General features: G+C 33.9%; 1 protein-coding gene across 1 annotated transcript in view; it reads right to left on the reverse strand.

Annotated features, from left to right (window-relative positions):
- Positions 1 to 21,720, reverse strand: part of FBN2 (fibrillin 2) — a 123,978-nt gene that overhangs the window by 61,287 nt on the left and 40,971 nt on the right. The window contains exons 12-22 of the mRNA XM_087715879.1: positions 21,331 to 21,450; positions 19,730 to 19,855; positions 19,256 to 19,378; positions 18,127 to 18,249; positions 17,477 to 17,629; positions 16,254 to 16,307; positions 15,413 to 15,538; positions 13,582 to 13,707; positions 7,934 to 8,053; positions 7,106 to 7,243; positions 800 to 850 (exon numbers count right to left, since the gene is read on the reverse strand). Coding sequence (XP_087572005.1) covers positions 800 to 850; positions 7,106 to 7,243; positions 7,934 to 8,053; positions 13,582 to 13,707; positions 15,413 to 15,538; positions 16,254 to 16,307; positions 17,477 to 17,629; positions 18,127 to 18,249; positions 19,256 to 19,378; positions 19,730 to 19,855; positions 21,331 to 21,450 — 1,260 coding nt within the window. The remainder of the gene's footprint in view (positions 1 to 799; positions 851 to 7,105; positions 7,244 to 7,933; positions 8,054 to 13,581; positions 13,708 to 15,412; positions 15,539 to 16,253; positions 16,308 to 17,476; positions 17,630 to 18,126; positions 18,250 to 19,255; positions 19,379 to 19,729; positions 19,856 to 21,330; positions 21,451 to 21,720) is intronic.

Here is a 21,720-nt window from a genome sequence, read left to right on the forward strand (position 1 = left end):
ACTTTATATATAACTTTATATATAATTTTATATATAACTTTATATATAATTATAAAGCCTTAATTCGTGGTTACTATTAGAACCATCTCTTCTGAATAGAACAATTCTCTGCAATTCTTTAAGGGATGTTTCAGGATCTGACCTTATAAGGAATATGACAGGGGTGGATTCCTGCCAGTTCTACAGTGCCGTTTAGAACCGATTCCAGCTCCCTCCCCCCGCCCATCATCAAGATGAAGAGTGAGAGGAGGAATCCTGGGAGTTGAAATACACAAGTCTTAAAGCTGTCAAGTTTGAACACCCCTGGGGTTTTTTTTCCTAAAGGGTTAGGGGTACAAGGGTCTTGTAACTTGACAGCTTTAAGACTTGTGTGCTTCAAATGCCAGGGTTTCTGAGCCAACATTTTGGTTGCTAAGCAAGAGCGTTATTAAGTGAGTTTCATTATATTTTACAAGTTGGCCACACCCACCCAGTCACATGGTGGCAAGCCACTCTCACCCGGTCACATGGCTGGCAAACCACTCCCACAAAGCAGGCCACACCTACAGAAGAGGTTCTAAAAAAATTTGAAACCCACCACTGAATATGGAGCATAGGTCCATATCTTCTATTGCCAGAAAATAACTGGAACCTGAAGGAGTTGAAATGAACTCAAAGGAAAGATTACAATTATTATTCTAATATAAAAGATAGTGTTCATTGGAGAACAATAAGTAGATTTCAACTGCAATATGTGTCATGTAAGATACTTTCATTTTATTTTGTTAGTTAAAATAACTCAAATAGTTAACAAGATTACCTTCACAAGAAACACCTTTGACTCTTGCAAATCCTCTAGGGCATGCAGAATCTGTAAGAGAAAAGAAGAAACATTTGGAGAAATACACATATGCGCGCGCGCGCACACACACACACACACACACACACACACAAACTTAGTTTAGAACAGGATAAACCACAGTTTTAAAAACGGAAAACATTTTTTATCAGCTACATGAAGGAAAAAATATACTAAGAGAATGATTGTTGGAGTAATAGCAAATAAGTCCAATATTGCAAATCCCACTATCCTAATAACAAAATATTTCATGCTTTATGAACTAAAGATATATTAATAAATCCATCTCAGATTTGCATGTATTTTACTCATTATCCCATTTCTTCCATTTAAAAAAAAACCTGGAAGTATTTTCCCCTAACACATACATTTTATATAACTTCACCAAAGACAAACTTTTATAAGTATGGGTATTCATACATGCATACCTGTGCATATCCAGGTTAGGTAGGACTCAGATTCAAAGAGAAAAAAATATTTATTAAATTTATAAATATATAACATAGAAATATAAAAATATCATCTAGACTACAGCACATGGCTGATATATGCAGCATCTGTCAATAATTCCTTAAAGCAGCTGCAACTTTTATCAGGATCATGCAGCTGCAGCTGCTTTACAATCCTAGGAAGATGTTTTTGATTTATGGAATTATTGACAAATTTTCCTTTTGAATGTAAAATTCTGTATACATACAAACAAACAAACAAACACACACACACAAACAAGCTCTGGCAATGGTCACTCATGATCTTATCACTTCACCCACAATGTGGAACTGAACATTGTTCTGAAAATGCTAAATGTATAACTGCGACTGCGTGGAGGCCAACTGGGACTCTTTAGTATATCCATAAACACTTGTAAAGAAGACATTTTCTTCGATGCAAATTGGTTCAACATACAAGGGCCTTAAGATCTGGTTACCTGTGAGACCATTTAGTCAGATAGAATCTGGCCACCCAAGATATGTCTGAAGAAAGTTTGCTGACGTCACCATAACCAATCAATACAATACAATAGCAGAGTTGGAAGGGACCTTGAAGATCTTCAATTCCAACCCCCTGCCTAGGAAGGAAACCCTAGGAAGGAAAGCCCTATGAAGCGGTATATAAGTCTAACTGCTATTGCTATTGCTATTGCTATTGCTATTACCCTATACCGTTTCAGACAAATGGCTATCCAACATCTACTTAAAGACTTCCAGTGTTGGGGCATTCACAACTTATGGAGGCAAACTGTTCCACTGATTAATTGTTCTAACTGTCAGGAAATTTCTCCTCAGTTCTAAATTGCTTGTCTCCTTGTTTAGTTTCCACCCATTGCTTCTTGTTCTACACCCAGGTGCCTTGGAAATAATTTGACTCCCTCTTCTTTGTGGCACTCCCTGAGATATTGGAGCACTGCTATCATGTTTCCCCTAATCCTTTTTTCTATTAAACTAGACATGCCCAGTTCCTGAAACCATTCTTTTTTTTTTCTCTTCAAATGTTTTATTTCATTTTTCATTTTCATTTCATACAATCACATATATACTGTGCATGATTGGGGCCATATAACATTGAGCGATAAACACAGCCCTCCTTATGTTCCCCAAAATACAAAACCAATATAACGCTTCAACCCTCCATACACCCTTTCTTTCTCCCCCCTCCAACTTTCCTTTCTCCCCTCCAACATTCCCCTCTCCTACTTCCCCTCCCCCTCTAACACTCCTTTCTCCCCCTCCCTTCCATCTCACCCTCCTTCCAGTCCTCTCTCCCTCTCTCTCTACCCCTCCCTCTTCTTTCCCTCTGCTCCTCACTTCGGTGTATTTCTACTATCCATCGATATATTCAGCTTCTTATTTTTATACTAAAATTAAAAAAAGAGCAACAGTATACAAGTGCAATCATGTTATTTTAAAAACTGGCACATACTATATTTCCCCCCCTCCCCCCTCTCCCCTATGGCCCCACCTCCCTTCCCCCCTCCCTACTTCCCAGAGCCCGTACACGGTATAGCTTTTTATCAAACACAGTCTAAAATGTGTTAAAACCAAGTAAGTTAGGGGAAAAAATAATAAAGAAAAAAAAAGGGAAAAGAAAAAAGAAAGAGAAAAAAGAAAGTCAGTAAAATCTCTACATTGAACTCAGCTTCTTACCATTACACAAACTTAAGCAGTTTATATTGTTCCTAATCTTAATTGATTGATTACCTGCAGGATTTCAAAATGTATTAAGACCAAGTAGGTTAGGAAAAAAGAATAATAAAGAAAAAAAAGGGGGGGGAAAGAAGAAAGAAAGAGAAGAAAAAAAAGTCAGTAAAATCTCTGCATTGAATTCAGCTTCTTACCATTACACAAACTTAAGCAGTTTACATTGTTCCTAATCTTAATTGATTGATTACCTGCAGGGTTTCCCCAGAAATTATTTGTTGATTCAGCTTTTCCTGTACTCTTCTCTAGCTAGGGACCTTATCTCTTTATCTAAATATCTATCTGTTTCCAAACCCTTAATTTTGTCCTCTTTATGCCTCCTTCCTCTATAACACAATTTAGATGCATCTCAAATTTTTCTTTTGGTTTCCTCTTCCAATTCTTTTTGTTTTTGCCCTTGTTTATGTCTATATATATATATATATATATATATATATATATATATATATATCCCTGAATATGCCCTTATTCATATTCCGAACAAAGAATTCAGATAGCAATTTTTTACAATCATTAATATACTTTTCATATCAACGTAAACTCCCATTCGACCTCCAAGACCTCCTTGCCCGCACTACCCTTCCCAATTCGGTCCAAACTGAGTTATGATCCAAGAGAACCCTCACCGCAATCTTTGTCAACAGGCAAGCTGTTCCACTGACTAATTGCTCTAACTGTCAGGAAATTTGTCCTCAGTTCTAAGTTGCTTCTCTCCTTGATTAGTTTCCACCCATTGCTTCTTGTTCTACCCTCAGGTACCTTGGAAAATAGTTTGACTCCCTCTTCTTTGTGGCAACCCCTGAGATATTGGAACACTGCTATCATGTCTCTCCTAGTCCTTCTTTCTATTAAACTAGACATATACAGTTCCTGAAACCATTCTTCATATGTTTTAGTCTCCAGTCCCCTAATCATCTTTGTTGCTCTTCTCTGCACTCTTTCCAGAGTCTCCACATCTTTTCTATATCATGACAACCAAAACTGAATGCAGTATTCCAAGTGTGGCCTCCAAGGCATTATAAACATTATAAACAATATTAACACTTTACATGATCTTGATTCTATCCCTAGATATGTAGCCTAGAACCGTGTTGGCTTTTTTTGGCAGCTGCTGCACACTGCTGTCTCATAGTTAAATGGTTGTCCACTAGAACTCCAAGATCCCTCTCACAGTTACTACTATTGAGCAAGGTACCACCTATACTGTACTTGTGCATTGCATTTTTCTTGCCTAAATGTAGAACCTTACTCTTTTCACCATTGAATTTTATTTTATTAGATAGTGCCCATTGTTCAAGTTTGTCAAGATCCTTCTTAAGCCTATCTTCTGGAGTGTTGGCTATTCCTGCCGGCTTGGTGTCATCTGCAAATTTGATGAGTTCCCCATTTATTCCCTCATCCAAATCATTGATGAAGATGTTGAAGAGGGCCTAAAATAGAGCCTTGGGTACTCCACTGAATACTTCCCTCCATGTAAATGCAGTTCCATTGAGAACTACATGTTGTGTGCGGTTGGTCAGCCAGTTACAAATCCATCTGGTGGTGATGCTGTCTAACCAACATTCTTCTATTTCATCTAGTAGTAGGTTATCAAATGCTTTATTGAAGTTCAAATAAACTATATTGATGGCATTCCTTTGGTCCACTAATTTTGTCACTATCAAAGAATGCAATAATATTAGTCTGGCATGATCTGTTTTTGACAAACCCATGTTGGCTTTTGGCTATTACTTTGTCTACTTCTAGGTGTTCGCTAATTCGTTGCTTGATTATCTTTTCCAGAATCTTTCCTGGTATTGAAGTCAGGCGGATAGGTCTGTAGTTTCCTGGATCTGTTTTTTTTCCCTTTTTTGAAGATAGGAACCACATCAGCTCTTTTCCAGTCCTCTGGCAGTTCCCCGGTGCTCCAGGAGCTCTGAAATATATAGTTCAGTGGTTCTGAGATCTTGTCTGCCAGTTCCTTCAGAACTCTGGGGTGTAATCCATCCGGTCCTGGTGATTTGAACTTGTCTAGGGTAGACAGGTGCTCACTTACCATTTTCTTCCCTATTTCAACTTGTGTTCCTAATCTGATTTTTGTGGTGCTGTTTTTGAAAGGTTGGACTCTTTTATCCCTTTGTGTAAAGACAGATGCAAAAAATGAGTTAAATAGTTCTGCTTTCTCCCTGTTGCTTGTCACCTTCTTGCCACTTTCTCCAAGCAATGGACCAACTGTTTCCTTAACTTTTTTTCTTGTTATTTTTTACTTTTGTGGCAAACCTTTCTTCATCGTGAGCCTTAGCTTTCCTCACTTCATCTTTACAGGCTCAGGCTATTTGCTGATATTCTGCCTTAGTTATGTCCCCCTCTTTTCACTTTTTATACTTATCTTTTTTGTCTTTCAATTTTTCAGAGAGTTCTTTATGCAGCCATGCTGGTTTCTTTTGGGAGCTGTTATTTTTCTTCTTCATTGGTATTTTGCTAGACTGGGCTTTCTCATTTTTTTCACAATTTCCAAACCTTCTTGAGTTGTTTTCCCCTTGAGGATTCTCATCCATGGAATTCTTCCCAAGCTCTCTCTAAGCTTATTGAAATTAGCTCTTTAAAGTCCAAGACTCTAGTTTGACTTTGTTTTACTACTTGTATTTGTATAATGTTAAATTCCAATATTGCATGGTCACTTGTCCCCAGGGTTCCAATCAGATTCAGTGGAAAGAACTTGAAACACAAAAACTTTTCAAGAATACCCATACATCAGAAACAAGACCTGTAGCTTAACTCCTGGTACTTAAGGAGCTGCCAAAACCTCAGCTTTTTAAAAAAGCATTTGGGACATTTTGATATTGCTGTACTATAGACAGCCCTTGACTTATGACAGGCCTCTTAGTGACCATTCAAAGTTATGACAGACCCCCCTCCAAAAATTACTTGCAGACTAATTTCAAAGTTACAATGGCTGCACACACCCCTCCAATCCTGTGTTTTCATTTGGATTCTTGGCATCTGGATCACCATTATAGCCACCTGCAGTGTCCTGTGATCACATGACTGCAATTTTTTAATTTATTTTTGCAGATTTCAGGTGTTTACTTCTGGCTTCCAGCAAATAAAATTTCCATTGGGTAAAATGGATTTGTTTTATTTGATTAATGATCACTACAAAAAAATATATATAGTGTCCTGCCTAACAACCACAATCCTGTGATTCTGGCCTCAATTACAGTCCTATGTCAAGGACATACTATAAGCTGCCAAAAGGCAGAATGATTAAAGCAGCATAAATGCACTTGAAATTAAAAAAAAATATCAACACATAAAAACTACAGGTGGTCTTGTTACTTAATAACTGTTGAAAATTACAATACCCACAGGTTAGTTAAGAGTCATTTTTGAATTATGATGGTTACCCCTACCTCGTTCACATAATCATATTTTGGGTACTTGGCAACCAGCTTATATTTATGGCCATTTGTGGTTACGTGAACATGTTTGCAGCTTTATAGCTTTTTTTTCTATAGTTTCTAGCATTTAATGTTGGTTACCAGTAAAAAAAAAAACAGCCATTGTGTTAGGGTTCACTTAACAACTACTGAAAAAGATGTAAAAAAATATGGTGCAGTCACATAATGCCATCACTTATAACCCCAGTCCTTCTACTTTAATTCCTGGGTCAATTATGGTCATAAGTCGAGGACTACTTTTATTTTAATTGAAAACTACATTACAATATTCCAAGAAGTATAAATAAAATTTTAACTTTAATCTACAAAAAATCTAAAATTTGGAATTATATGTTTAAAAACGTAGGTAAAATGAAAGTATTCTTTTATACTCATGCATATAAATAAGTTTGTTTGTTTATTAAATTTATCTATGTTACCTATCGCCTCAGAGATGTCTTTGGAGAGCCTAAAAGCATTAAAACTAATATAGATTAAAATAATAAAACAAAATAATAATAATAAATAATTTTAACACAAAGTAAACTCTGTGTCATATACATGTTCTACTGAAGTTGAAGTCTACTTACATACACAAATATGTAAGGTATGTATAGGATTTAGAAAACATTATTAAGTAGAAATCATACCAAATTCACAACGCTCGCAAGGGCTACCCCAAGCAGCTCCCAGAGTAGCACAGCATTCTGATTTCAAAGTAGCTCCATGAAGGTTTACTTCACAACGATTATCTTGGATGTTCAACCAGCATGTTCCTTTCAGACTATCTACAGGAAAGTCAAACACAATAAGGCCTTCCTAATTCATCTGTGGTAAAGCATATTAATTATAAATGAACACAAAATAACTACTGATCTTGTAGAAATTTACTGTTAGAGCCTTTCAAACTGGCTTGTCAAATTGTGCTGCTACAATATAGTACTGCTATAAATAAGGCAATGTCATTCTATCCAGTCTGTTCTTCATGCCTTTTTAAAAATATTATTTATTCCCTTTAATTGGTTCTTCTTATAATTTCTTGCTTTCAATTATTGTGAGCCACCCAACTGGCACAGTTCATGAGGAGACCTTATCAGTAAATCAGAAAACTCCTAATTAAATATTAATTCTTCTTCTATTAACAGCAAACAATTAGGATTTTTCTAAATGTAATAAATGTACCAATCACGAATTACAGCTTATTTTTCTCTGAGGTATATTTAAGTTTCACTAAATAAAAGACAAATTCTTTTTGTAACATATTCTGAAACTTTTTTTCTGAAGTTTGATAGCATTTTCTTGCTGAAAAATGAATTTTAATTAGAATGTCACCAAGTAAGATATTGTATGGAGCTATTGTTCAGCTATATTATTTTTTGGATATTACCATATACTCTTCTTTTCTCTTTTAAAGACTATTGTGTAAAAACAAATTAAAAATTCATACTTTTTTTAAAAAAAGAAATCATTAGACTTACCAATACAAATGAAGCCGGTAGAGTCTAATTTGCTGCCAGATAAACATTCACAGATGAAAGACCCAAGATTGTTCCTGCAAGCACCATTGACACAAGGACTGCTTTCACATTCATTTATATCTATAATGCAGAAGGAAACATGTCAGACTCACTGTATGTTTCTGGAAAATATTATAATGTATGAATCTTGCCATAACAACATTATGCCAGATTGTCTGGAAAATGTGTTCACAGATCTAAGAAAAGAATTAAATGTCTATAATGCAAAGAATGTATGACAGGCAGATAACAGTGCCTGCATAATTTTGTAAGTGATAATTGGTTACCTCAAATAACCTAGAAATATATAAGAATTTCAACTGAAGCAGTTTTCCAGAATAACTGTTTTGTGAGAAATCAAGAATACTTTTTAATGGAAGCAGCATGTTCTGTGCAACAATATGTCCAAAAATTGTTTTTTTTTCCATTTATGGCTCATACAGCTTTAAGATATTTTTAAAAACTATATAAACTAATTGTGTTGTGACTCCACTGACTCAGCCAGAGTTTGGAAAATAATATTGTATAAGAGGGGTGTGTGTGATTGCAATAATCTATTCTCCTCCATTTTTTCCACAATTGTGTTTAAGTAGTTCCATGTGAAGACATATCATCTGACGGTTGGTATTAATTGCAGAAAGATAAATAAGGGGTGTTTTTAGTGACTTAGGCATTGTGTAAATGGTATATGAAAAAGACCTTGAGAAACAGGGCAAAGTGATACAGCTTAGAGAATAATCAGATAAGAGAAGATACAGGCCACAGCTACATAAAGGGTGGAGAAAGAGGTTCAGAAGACACCCTCCCTAACTTTACAGGCTTCAAAAGAAACAGTGGAGATTTATACATTCACACTTGTAAGATTCTGTTAATTAGCATTACAATATAGTAGTAGTTCATGTGTCTGTTTCATATCTGGTATAACTAAGATTAATACACTTATTTTATTGGCAAGAATACCTGTACCACTTTTCCAGTATGTTGTTCTGACTTCTAGGCCGAACATGTCTATTAATAGTCTGCTAATGATTAAATGGTACAATGGACAACCTTTAGACATTCAAATTGGGGACAACCAGTAATGGTATGTGAGAATGTATTAGATAAACAAGGGAAAGAGATGTTGTCAAAGGAACAAACAGACAAGACAAGGAAGAGTTCTCAATGGCTTAATGTCACAGCAAGAAACCTAGAAAGGACCTCCTATTGCTTTTAACTGCCTGATCAGTTAGGGCAGATCATGTCCCATTTTATCATGAGCTTGTGTGAAATTCTAGACTTGGAGGGAGGGGGTTTTCTGAGTTTAAAATCCTTGAAACAACCATTTTGAATATTTTGATAAACTTTAAATGACAATGAAAATGGAATACAATGAATTTATTATTTAATGTATCAGACATTAACACATCTGCATATCTACACATCCCTAAATTCTATCAGCAATTCAATCTGGGGGAAAAATGAACTTGGACAAGGTACTGAAAACTCTGTTTTACTTAATCTAAATGAATTTGAGTTTCTATAAAGACTATATATCAATAAAAATGCTGGCAAATTTCTCAAGAGGTTAGGTGGAAATGGGGAATCTGTATTTATGTCCTGTAGTCACTTCTAATGATTAGAAAGTGTGCCTTGTGACTTTGGCCAAATAGCCTTTTTTGGGTGCCAAATGAATAGAAGGGTTTTTTTTCCCCCAGTCGTCTCCTTCTCCCTCTCTCTTCTGCTAACTTTACACATGTTTAGTGTTTAGAAACGCTCATAAATTTAAGATATTTGCCAGGGGCATGGAGAAAATTTGCTCTTTTAAAATATGTCCACCATTTAAGTGAACTGTAAATGTCTGTGTTCTTGTAACTTTATATTTCTAGACATATTATTAATTATAATAAACCTACCAAGCCCAAGTGGCTGGTAATATTCTGGTAATATTCCATGTTTAGCATTTTCCCACTCACGGGTGGTCAGACAAGACTTTTACACAGTTTCATCTGTTATGCCAGTTATGCCCTAGATCAGTGATGGTTAACCTTTTCGGCACTGACAGCTGAAACTGGAACGTGCGCATGTGCGCCGGAACCCAGAAGAGAGCAGCCGGTGTGCATGTGCAAGGTAATCAGCTGCTCTTCTGGGTTCCATGGTGCTCATGTGTGCTTGCCAGCTGGTCTGGCACGCATGCACACTGACCAGCTTCTCTCTTCCGGTTCTGTTATGCACATGCTTCTAGGTGTCATTAGAGATGCTGGTTGCTATTTTCAAAGGCTTACATAGCATAGGGCCTGGTTACTTGATGGACCCCTGTGTTGCATAATATCTGCCTACTTGATTCAAGGTAGTAGGGTTGGCACACTGCAGGTTCCTTCTGTTAAACAATGTTATCTATTGGGTGCTGAAAACACATTTTCTACCTGCTACAAGTATGGCAAAAAAAATCAAAGTTAAGCATTACACTAAAGTACCAAATTGGCTTTCAACGATGGAAGCATTTATCTATCCAAACGTGTTAGATATAGATAAAATAAAGAGATACAAATATTTACTAAATGAGCAGGGGGAATTGAAAACGAGACTAGAACTAAAAGAGCAGGGCACAGATATCGATTGGTGGCCATACATGCAAATTCAGGCTAGATATAGGAAGGACAAAGAACAACATGGATTCCAAAATAACTGCAAGAATTAGACAAGATTTTACAAGGTACGGAGGATAAATTGATTAAGAAAATATACAATTATTTATTGAATTATAGAATGGAGAAGGTAGTTAATAATAGTAAATAATAATAATAGTAAATAATAATTATTTGAAGAAGAAAAATGGAAACACATCTTCTAGTAATAGCACCTGCCCTCTGGAATGAGATTCCTCCAAAATGCAAACAGTCCCACCCTACTGGAATTTTGAAAGGTCCTGAAGACCTGGCTTTAGATATGCTATCTCAGCCATCTTTGTACTCTTTTTGTTTTGTGAAGTTTCTTGTTTTAAAATTAACTATTTCTAAACCCAGAAATTATGGTTCGTCACACAGTCAACCAAATGTTTAGACTGGATTTGAGTACCCAGGTTGTTGAAGGCAATATGCTTATATTTGTAAACACTATGAAGTGGTATATTTAAGAGCTATTGCTATTGCTATTTGTCATTTTTATCCATAGTAAGTCCTTGCCAAGGACCTGGAATAGGCAGTTGTTGATGTCTGATGGTTAGAGGTATCACTGCAGGATGTAAGCTGTTCCCAGTAGAGCTACTACTATTACTATTATTATTTACTACAGGTAATTTATATGTAAACCTTTTTAAGACAAGTCCTATTCTTATATGGTTTGGAGTGGACTATAGTGTTACATTTTGCAACACTCTATTTTCTTTGTTTTAATGCACCCTTGAGTATTTTATATATTTGCCATAGCAGTTTAAGAACTAAATAACATTATTTAAAACAAAATAAAAAATATGACAACTTTCATTTCTGTTTCTCATAGATTTAAGCCCAGATTATTCAATATTTTAATACGCTTATAAGAGTTTGCAATCATCTTAGAACAGGTTTTAGGGAGTTTTTTATCTAATAAAATGTTAAAGAAAAAAAGATTTATAAAGATTATAAACAGGCTATTTTCCATTGTAATTTCTACATTAAAAACTTAGCGTAGCTGAATTTTCTCCTGCTATAAAACTATTATGTTATTTTTTTTCTTCTTGAAAGTCAAAGCCAACATCTGAAATGTTCCTTGTGATTACATTACAATGATTTATGTATCGTTGTTTGTGTTCTGGATTCATGTATAACAGCGTGAACATGTTTATAGCTACAGCTGTTCTTTGAAGCTAAATATCAAGATAAACAGATACAGTTAGCATCTCTTTGTTGTACTATTTCAGCCTTCATTTTTTAATAAATTCTCCATAGTACTAAAATATTAAAACACATACGCAACCATCTAAACTCCCAACAAAGGACAACTTCAAATATCCTGCAATCTGATTTCCCTTAGTTCTTCTTCCTTATTGTCTTCTACATACACCAAATCTACTCTGGAGGTTTCCCCCAACTCTTTAAACCAGATTTAGAGGTCTATAAAGAAAAAAATATCCATCTGGTGGACAGCTTTTAAAACATTGACATGCACTATAATGCTAAGCATGTTTATTTAATGCAAGTCTCCCAGGGTTCAACAGAATCTACTTCCAATTGAACCGAATTGTGTTACATAAAATAACTCTTGTTGCAGTGTTATTTGTTGCATCAATATATTTTTACGCAGATATATTTATGTATCCTGATTTTACAACAGAAATGTGATTTTTTAAAAATACTTACAAGGTTTTCAATAAGTGTTCAAATTTTGACCATAATGGAAACTGGTTATTTAGAGTGAACCAAAATGTAGATATGTAGAAAGAGTATATGTTAACCATAAGGTATGTGGAAATCAGGAGCGAAGTTTTCACTGAACTTTTGGGAAGGCTTTGAGAAGTGCTGTTTGATTGGGCATTGATAAAATTAAAATGTCCCTGGAAGTGAACTGTGAATTCTATTGACTACAATATGTCCCTGAAAACAGACTGCTTTTATTAACAAACAAGTAGGGCATTGTCCAATAGGGCATTTTCAATTTGTTGTAGCATGGTATATAAGATTATGATTCCGATGGCTATCATAAAATTATTTAAGAACAAGAAATCATGTTCTGAACAAATATGGATAATCTTATAGGAGCACATAAGTTCCTGCATGGCTGTACAAAGTACCATTCAACTTTTACCTGTGCAACAAAATTGTTATGCTACTACTTCACTGAGTTCACCACTTCAAATTTTGCTGGTTTTCTCCACATTTATCTGCACACAACACATTTCCTCTGAAACTGGGCAGTGGGCAAAATGAAGGCAATCGCCTTATCATTATCAACCACAGATGCCTTATTTTTCCACAGCACTATACTATCTCATAATAGATCAGTTAATCAACTGGAACTGAAGCAGCACCTTTCAAAATTATTGCTATTCGTATGTATAATTCAAATCACATTTTGCTTTGCATGCAGATTTTACATGTTGTAAATGTTCGGCAGATGTAAATGTTAGATGATAATTTAGAAAGTTATCTAAATCAGGCTATCTTTGTAGTACATGGTAATATTTTTCAAAAGATTATAGCCCAACATTCAAACCCAGTAATGTACTTCTCATTTAATATCATAAACAGACTTCCAGAATATTTAAGCAAATATGCCATACACCACCGTCACCAACAGCTTTTAGAGGAATAGTTACTCTGTAAAATATCTGCCCTAACAACTAAAAAACTGATGCAACTTTACAAATTAGCTTTCAATTTAGCTCCAGATATGTCCTACTTGTCCAGAAAAGTTTATTAATATTTAGTGAATCAGACTTCAAGATTTGTCTATTTTAATGTCTCAAAAATTAAAAAATTAGCTTACAATTAAAGTTTATAAGAATGAAGACTTTTGGCACTTTACATTTTTTTAAAGGAAGAAGTCCTACTGTAATCAAGTACTTTACCTTTACTAATATTATCAATTTAAATTAATGAGAGAATTGATTAAACAACAGAATCCCTATTTTTTTAATTAAAAATTATTACCTTCGCATGTGTCAGTTTCACTGCTGAATATATATCCTTTTGGGCACACACAGCTGTAACTTCCAGGCGTATTTCGACAAAGGCCATTGTCACATAATAATCGATTCACAAAACATTCATCAATGTCTAGAAAAGAAATGAATAGTTCAAATTAGTTTATATGCTAGAGAATGTGCTCTTCTATAAGCAAGCTATACCTACACTTAATTTTCACATTACTAAGTGTTTCTATAATAGATTGTCTCACTTCTTGAGACTTCATTTTATTCATGGTGACTGTCAGTTGCCTGCAATTTGGCAGTTCAAATCTCACCAGGCTCAAGGTTATCTCAGCCTTCCATCCTTTTGAGGTGGGTAAAATAAGGACCCAAATTGTTGGGGGCAGTATGCTGATTCAGTAAACTGCTTAGAGAGGGCTGTAAAGCACTGTAAAGCAGTATATGTCTAAGTGCTGTTACTATTGCTATTTCCATTGCTCAGCTAAAATAAGTAGGTGCCTATACCTAGTGGGTGGCAGTCAAATAAATAGCAACATAGGAAGATGCAAAAATCACATGAGTCACATTAGGGACAATAATGAAGCATCAATTCATACTGTGCAGATACAACAATGTGCCGTAGACAAACTAGATACCAAAATGGATGATAGCTTCTGTGTTTTAGGATCAACTATCCACAATAAAATAACAAATAGTCAAGAAAAAAATACTGCTAAGACTAGAACTTAGTAGAGGAGCCACGAAGGCCTTGAAAAATAAATTCTAATGCTGTGTTGTATCTACCTTTACAGAATTCAGAATAATGCAAACAATGGTATCTCCTATAACACTTTGTGTAGACGAAAATTGGACTGTAAAGAAACAGGATAGGAAGAGTTCTAAAACTTTTCAGTTTTGGATTTCTGAGAATACAAGCCAAAAAAACAAACAAGTTGATCATCCCAAAAAAATCAACCCAGAATTCCCACTCAAGGCACAAACGTTCAGTTTCAAACTACTGTATTACATTTCAGGCACATTGTGTGAGGATCTACCCTTCTGAAAACATCAGGGAGAAAGATGGCCTCAGTTACTGTGGCAATGGATTAGAAAGACTTAAAGGACTAGGCTAGGGACAGTTCGGCATGAAGATAATAACAGATTGTGATGGAGAAAAAATATCTATATAAGGGCTTAAGTGGTGATACTTAGTGATACTTATATGATGGCACATAATGAAAAATAACAATGATTTTTTTAAGGCTTTATTTTTTATTAGCCTCTAAAATGCTAATAATGGATTGATAAGATATTAATTATGATTTTAGAAAACGATCTCACATTCTATTTATAGGAAATGTATTTATACTGCAAAAGTTCAATAAATAGCTAAAGTAGCTAAAGCCCCAGCGGCGCAGGGGCTGACAAGCAACGTATTTCATAATTCCCACAAATGGCAATGTTTAATAGAATAAACAAAATGAATCAAAAAAGAAAATGATTCCCTATAACAGTGTTTCTCAACCTTGGCAACTTGAAGATGTCCGGACTTCAACTCCCAGAATTCCCCAGCCAGCATTCGCTGGCTGGGGAATTCTGGGAGTTGAAGTCCGGATATGTTCAAGTTGCTAAGGTTGAGAAACACTGCCCTATAATATTGGAAGGTAGATATTATATGGTTAAATATATTATATGCAGTTAAAAATTGGTCATAACTGTTATAAGATACAAAGTCAATAACTTATTGATAGTAAGTGAAGACATACTCTAGTAGAGGTCACTATTCTTTCTGTGTATCAAAATCTTAAGGTATTAGAAATAGTTTCAGAATGAATATTGTTCATATAACATACCAACACAATTTTGTCCAGAAACATCTGATTCATATCCACTGTTGCAGTTACAACGATAGCTGCCACGTAAGTTTTCACAAACCCCGTTAGAGCAAATATCGGGATCTAAAGCACATTCATTTATATCTGCAATAATAATATAATCTGTCAGAGTATATTCTGCAGTTCCTTTTTTTATTAAATAGTAAGGATATATTATTCATAAAGGTCAGCACAGGTTTATATTCAATATGAACATTAATAGATAAAATAAAAAATCTTAGTTAGAAATCTAGAGACATATACATTGTTATTTAAAAATGGCATCATCAAAATATCCAACACATTACAATGTATTAAAACAGAATGAACCCAATACTATGTGGTTCTAAAGAAAAATATGTAGTCATTATAACAGTTTACATGCACAAGAATACAGGTAGTCCTTGACTTATCATCAGCCGCTTTGTGACCATTTAAAGTTACGATGAATCCCAAAAAGGTACTTATGACCTGGATTCAAAGTTCTGAAAGTCACCCACCACTTGTGGTCATTTTGGGCATTCAGCCACTGGATGACATTTACAACTTATTGTAGCGTTTTACAACATATTTTGCTGGAAACCAGCATTTACTTTAATTTTTCAGCAAAAATGTCCATTGCCCATAATGACTTTGTATAATGACCACAGCATTTACCACAAAAAGGAAAAAAAAATCAGTGCAGTCATGTCATGATCCACTTAATGGCCAGCAGAGTTTATGATTATAATCTGGAGCTCAATTATAGTTGTAAATCAAAGACTAGGTTTACTTCTGTATATGAATGTTATTTGTTATTTTCTGTATATGCATATTTTACCTCTTCCATCCACAGTAATTCCTACTCCTCCACTACAAAGGCCATGGAACTCAGCTTCCCATGAGAAAATAAAAATAGCAAAACACAATATAATTAGAGCAACTATATTAAGTTTTAATATTTTAAAATATTTTAATGAATGTAGTTAAATTCTTTGAAAATTCTGCTCTTGTTCATACACTCAACATAATCAATTTCATTCTCTTATAAATAAAATAACTTCAGAAACACTTCCTAAAATAACAGCAAAATAATTTGTTTTAATGTTACTATAGTAACTATACCATATTTACTGTTTTTAAATAAGATAAATGTAGTCAAAGGTACACACATTACTTATATGGAAACAAACCTTCTATTACAATCATTAGATTATATCTTCATTTATAGTACAGAATACTATCTTGTTCACAATATTATTGTGTGTTATATACCACCCACCTACACAGATTCCAAAATTCCTGGACAATTACACTACATTGTAATAGAGCAGTATCTCAACTAACAATTTACCATTGGCAAAGTTTGTAAAATATGCTTTTCTGGAATAAAAACAAGTTGCAAAGTATTGGTTTTTATATTAAATATCCTCTGTTTTTATATTTATTTGCATGTTATGGAATATGATCAAATAAGCTTTTTGGAACAGAATCCAGTTCAACATTTAGATCCAATTAAATTCAATGCTTGGATTAATTTATTATGAATGTCCTGTGCACATACACTTTGCTTTCCACATTCCTATTTTGTGCTATAGGGTATACTTTTTTATTTACTAAAATTGAATTCAATCCATTGTGATTTTTTATGCAAAGCATGATTTTTTTGTATATAAGAAAAGTGTAATGCTCTCAGTAATATAAATCTTAAAGGGGATCTATATTATATTATTGTCTGTGGTTTAAAGACAAATAATGTTTCCTAAGAAAAACATACACAAGTATTAAAACTTCCACTGAAAAACAAAGAGATATACTTTCATCTGAAACTGATTTGAAATACCATTAAAAGCCCAGCAGAATCAAATGTCCTAGACATATAATATAATACTTTGGAAAACTCTCTTTGTTTCCCTCTCTTTGTTTGTAATGCTACCAAAATGGTGTAGGTTCTTCATAATAATAAAAAACCCTGTTTTTAAAAAACAATGGACAAGATTTATAATTCATTTGTTTACAATTTATTATTCATACGTTATGTAGTCCAAAATTATATCCCATTACCTGAATTCTTGGCAGGACATGGGTGGCATGGTTCGCCAAAGCCATAATCTAAATTGGCACAGCAACATTCAGATTTTGTCACTGCTCCAGGAAAAGGGCGTACACATGCTCCCTTTTTTATTCCTCCATAGCATGTGCTTCGCATATGAGTATCTAAGAAACAATGTGAAAACAATATATAAATTCTTACTCTATAATGACATAAATATGCATTCTCAATTAAAAAATGAATCCAATTTTTACACCTAAAATTTATGGATTCATATGGAATCCAAGAATTTCCGTAAAATTCTATACCAGTCAAATACTAACATCCAGTTGTGGTTTATGTAATTACTGTTTTAAGTGGGTATTCTGTCTATGTTACAAATTATTTCTTAAGTAGCATACTAAAGTTTATCAATTAATTTATTTGACAAAAACATGTTATTTCAGATATGAATGAATCCATGTTCTACTATTTGTAACATTACTTTTTTTAAAATCTAAGATATATTTGTTGCAACAGGTGATTATATTGAACTGAGCCTGATTAATTAAAAAACAAGATAAACAGGGTTGGACCCAATTAGCACTGGAAAACCACTAGTAAATCTCAAAACTATAGGTTAGACCTAAAATGTTTTCTTAAAGTAGAATAAAATACTAACCTACACAAACTCGACCATCAACTCCAACAGCTAGTCCAGATGGACAATCACAACGAAATGATCCTTCTGTATTAATGCAGTGGCCATTCATGCAAATACCTGGAGTCTTGCATTCATCAATATCTATTAGAAAAAGTAAATTGTACATATTATTTAGTACTCCCTATGTGAACACCAATAGATCATATTTTTTAAAAATAAACAAAAATCTTATTAAGTAGATTGCTTGATAAACAATTAATATGGCTTTATTAATCAATGAATATTTCCCACCATTAAAAAAAGTTTGCTATCTTACATTCACAATCATATGACCCAGCGGTCTAAACCTTTCACGGACCATCAGTGGCAATGGCAGGGGGATAAATGATGGTTTCGTGCATATAATCTAGATCCTGTGCATGCACAAATGAAACTTGATGCTTCGATGGCCCAGTTCCCAGCAGGCCACAGACCAGGGGCTGGAGACTCCTGATATAGCCTACACCCTAATGCAGTTGAACACTTGGGGACCACTTTTTAAAAAAACTATTTTCTTCAGCCAAGAACAAGCTTATATTATCATAAAGGAATTAGAAGTCAATGAAGTCATTTTTTTCTTTCATTCATTTGTTTGATGTTTAAACTTATCCAACATCTTAATGAATGTATTTTGTTCACTACCCAAAAGAAAAAAAATATACCATTGATTTCCTACTGAATTTTATCAGTGAGATAAAATTGGTGGAATCCCAGACAGTCCACAAAAAGACTGTCTCTGTAAAATATTCTTACTTATGTTATAAATAAATGTTATGTGTAACTAATTCTCCACGATTGTTCAACAACTATTATTGAAAACAATCTGGCTTAATATTATGTGGTAGCTACAGTAATGTAATTCTGCAATTACATTAAAGACTTTAACAACAAAAAGATAACATATGCATGTTATAAATAATAAAGATTTTCATTACACTTTAAAATGCAGAAAACACATCACAAACACATCACAAGCAATAGTTGCTAGGAGTCAGGTGGTATTGAAATGTAAATTTAGTAGTATTGTTATATAAGTACAGAACTTTTTATACAAATACTGGTCTCATCAAGACAGGTATAATATATATCTATATATACATATACATACCAGTACAGTAACGTCCATTAGGAGCCAGGACAAACCCAGGTTTACAGATGCACTTGAAACTGCCATCCTCATTAATACACATTCCATTCAAACACATGTTGGTAGTCGTACATTCATCATGGTCTGGAAAATAAAGCATTAGATATTACAATTTAAATAATAGCTCAAATTCTAAATACCAAAATATTTGTTTTCTACTCAGAAATAGAATTCTGATCTAATGGAAACTCCTGATGCAGGACAAAAAGGTGGGATTTTTTAAAAACTAGTTTTCCTCCTTATGCCAATCCCATTACTCCACACCTCAAAACTTGACAGTATCCAATATAATTCCTTAATCCATGGAATGCATCTTTAGCAATTTGCAAGCTTTTCTCAAGGAATTTGATTTTAGCAAATAATTTTAGGAATTATAACTAAAACAAACCATAAATTCAAAGCTCATCTAAGTAAAATAAAATAAAAAATGCATACCAATACAGTTTTTCCCATCAGTTGTTAGTTCAAAGCCAGCATTGCAAATGCACTGGAAACTACCATCAGTGTTCACACAACGACCATTCTTACAAAGGACACCATTCTGAATACACTCATCAATGTCTGAGAAAAACAAATAAAAGTAAACATTTCAATAACCAGCTATTATTTTATCTCAAGAGTTTTAAGACTACCTTCGTCTATAAATCCTGGGAACCTAACTATTTTGTGACTCAAGAGCCAGATATGGACAGAGGTGAGAGGTGGAGCAGCAAGAAAGAAAATGAATTTGGCTAAGTATAAAATGGGCATTTAATATAAAAAACACATGTTTTAAACCCCTTAAATTTTTCAAATAAATTTATTCCTTATGTCTTCCACTTTGTCACTATATTTAAAACCACAAATTTTAAAACCACTGACCAAAAGTTACTGTCAGATTAAAAAACAGCACAAGTATCTTTTTCTAAAACAAATAAAATTAACTACAAAACTAAGCTATTTACCCTGACCAAAGATTAAGACAATCAAGACTCTGTTCTCCACATACCAGTTGCTTTCTTTGCCTTAAAAATAATGTGTAGTTGCATGGGACATCATTAAATTAGGACTCTTTAATTCATACCCATATTGAGGCCCTAACTTGGATTGCTATGATTTCCCCAAAATCATTTCCCATCCCCATGGAAATAGTAGGTTAGGGGCTATTTTGAATAAGTGTTCTTGTCTTGAACATTAACTTCTGCTGAACTTAGGCAAGAATGAATTCTCCTCTGGCTATAATTTCTGGAATAAAACAGATAACCAAGTTCAGAACAATTTTTGTTCTAAAAATTGAACTCTAAAAAAAGTAACCATATGCTTGTGTTGTATACACACCAATGAGAAATTATATTCATTGCAAATTGCAAACTTCCAGAATTAATCATGATTGATGAAAAAAGAAACTGGATATGCAAGCATACAATTTATTCATTATTTTTCATTATCTAAATGGAGCATTCAAGCAGCAAGAGGGTTACAGCTTTTCATGTTTAAAGCCTCAGAATATCCTGGATATATCTGAGCTCATATACTGAAACCTGAACTCTCCTAGTCAGCAGAATACTCTTTATCACCTGAGTTCAATAGAGTCCAATATATGCTAGGGATCAATAGGCCTATGGATTAAAATTTTAGTGCTATCATTAGGATCAAAATGGGTCTAGAAGCTTCTTCAGATTTTTTTTAGTGCTTTTCTGGCAAACATTAATTTGAAAAAAAAAATGAAAAATGTGCTTGGAAAAAAGACTCATTGAAATCTTGTTAACAGAACCAGTAACTGTTTTATTAGAACTGTACATATGGAATGCTGCTTTATTTTTTCATGGTTCAAATGAGATACATGTGTGCAGGATCACCGGAGTTAAACATGATACAGTTTGTCAAATTTTGCTTCACTATACCATAAATTTAATTAAATACCTGCAAACATTAAATCATTACCATGGTTTATTGAAGAGACAAAATAATCTTGTTTTCAGAGTTGAATAGGTATCAGACTCAAATCAAATATAAGCATACGTTGAATTGATAGATTGCAAACAACATTTCCATACCAATGCAAGCCTGCTTAGTAGGTGTTCTTTGGAAACCTGTATGGCATTTGCAATAATAAGAGCCAGGTGTGTTCACACAGTCTCCATTAGAGCATGGATTTGATATACACTCATCAACATCTGTTGGCATCAGAAAAGAATGCAATCAGATTTCATAATTGATCCATAATAGTTTTTAATAAGATACAGCATTTCATAAATGAATACAATTAGCTTACATCAATCACAAACTACCTAATTCATTTCCCCATTTTAAATACATAAGTATCACAATTCTCTAAACAAACGTAATATAAAGTATAAATTTGCTTTTTAAAAAATAGAATATTAAATTCCATGCAAATAAAATCTTCAAAAAGGAAATAATCAAATATAGACCTTTACATACAA

The sequence above is a fragment of the Thamnophis sirtalis genome, unplaced genomic scaffold (genome assembly GCF_051295495.1).
Source record: "Thamnophis sirtalis isolate CommonGarterSnake01/CBP01778 unplaced genomic scaffold, rThaSir2_p1.2 scaffold_5, whole genome shotgun sequence".
NCBI lineage: Eukaryota > Metazoa > Chordata > Lepidosauria > Squamata > Natricidae > Thamnophis > Thamnophis sirtalis.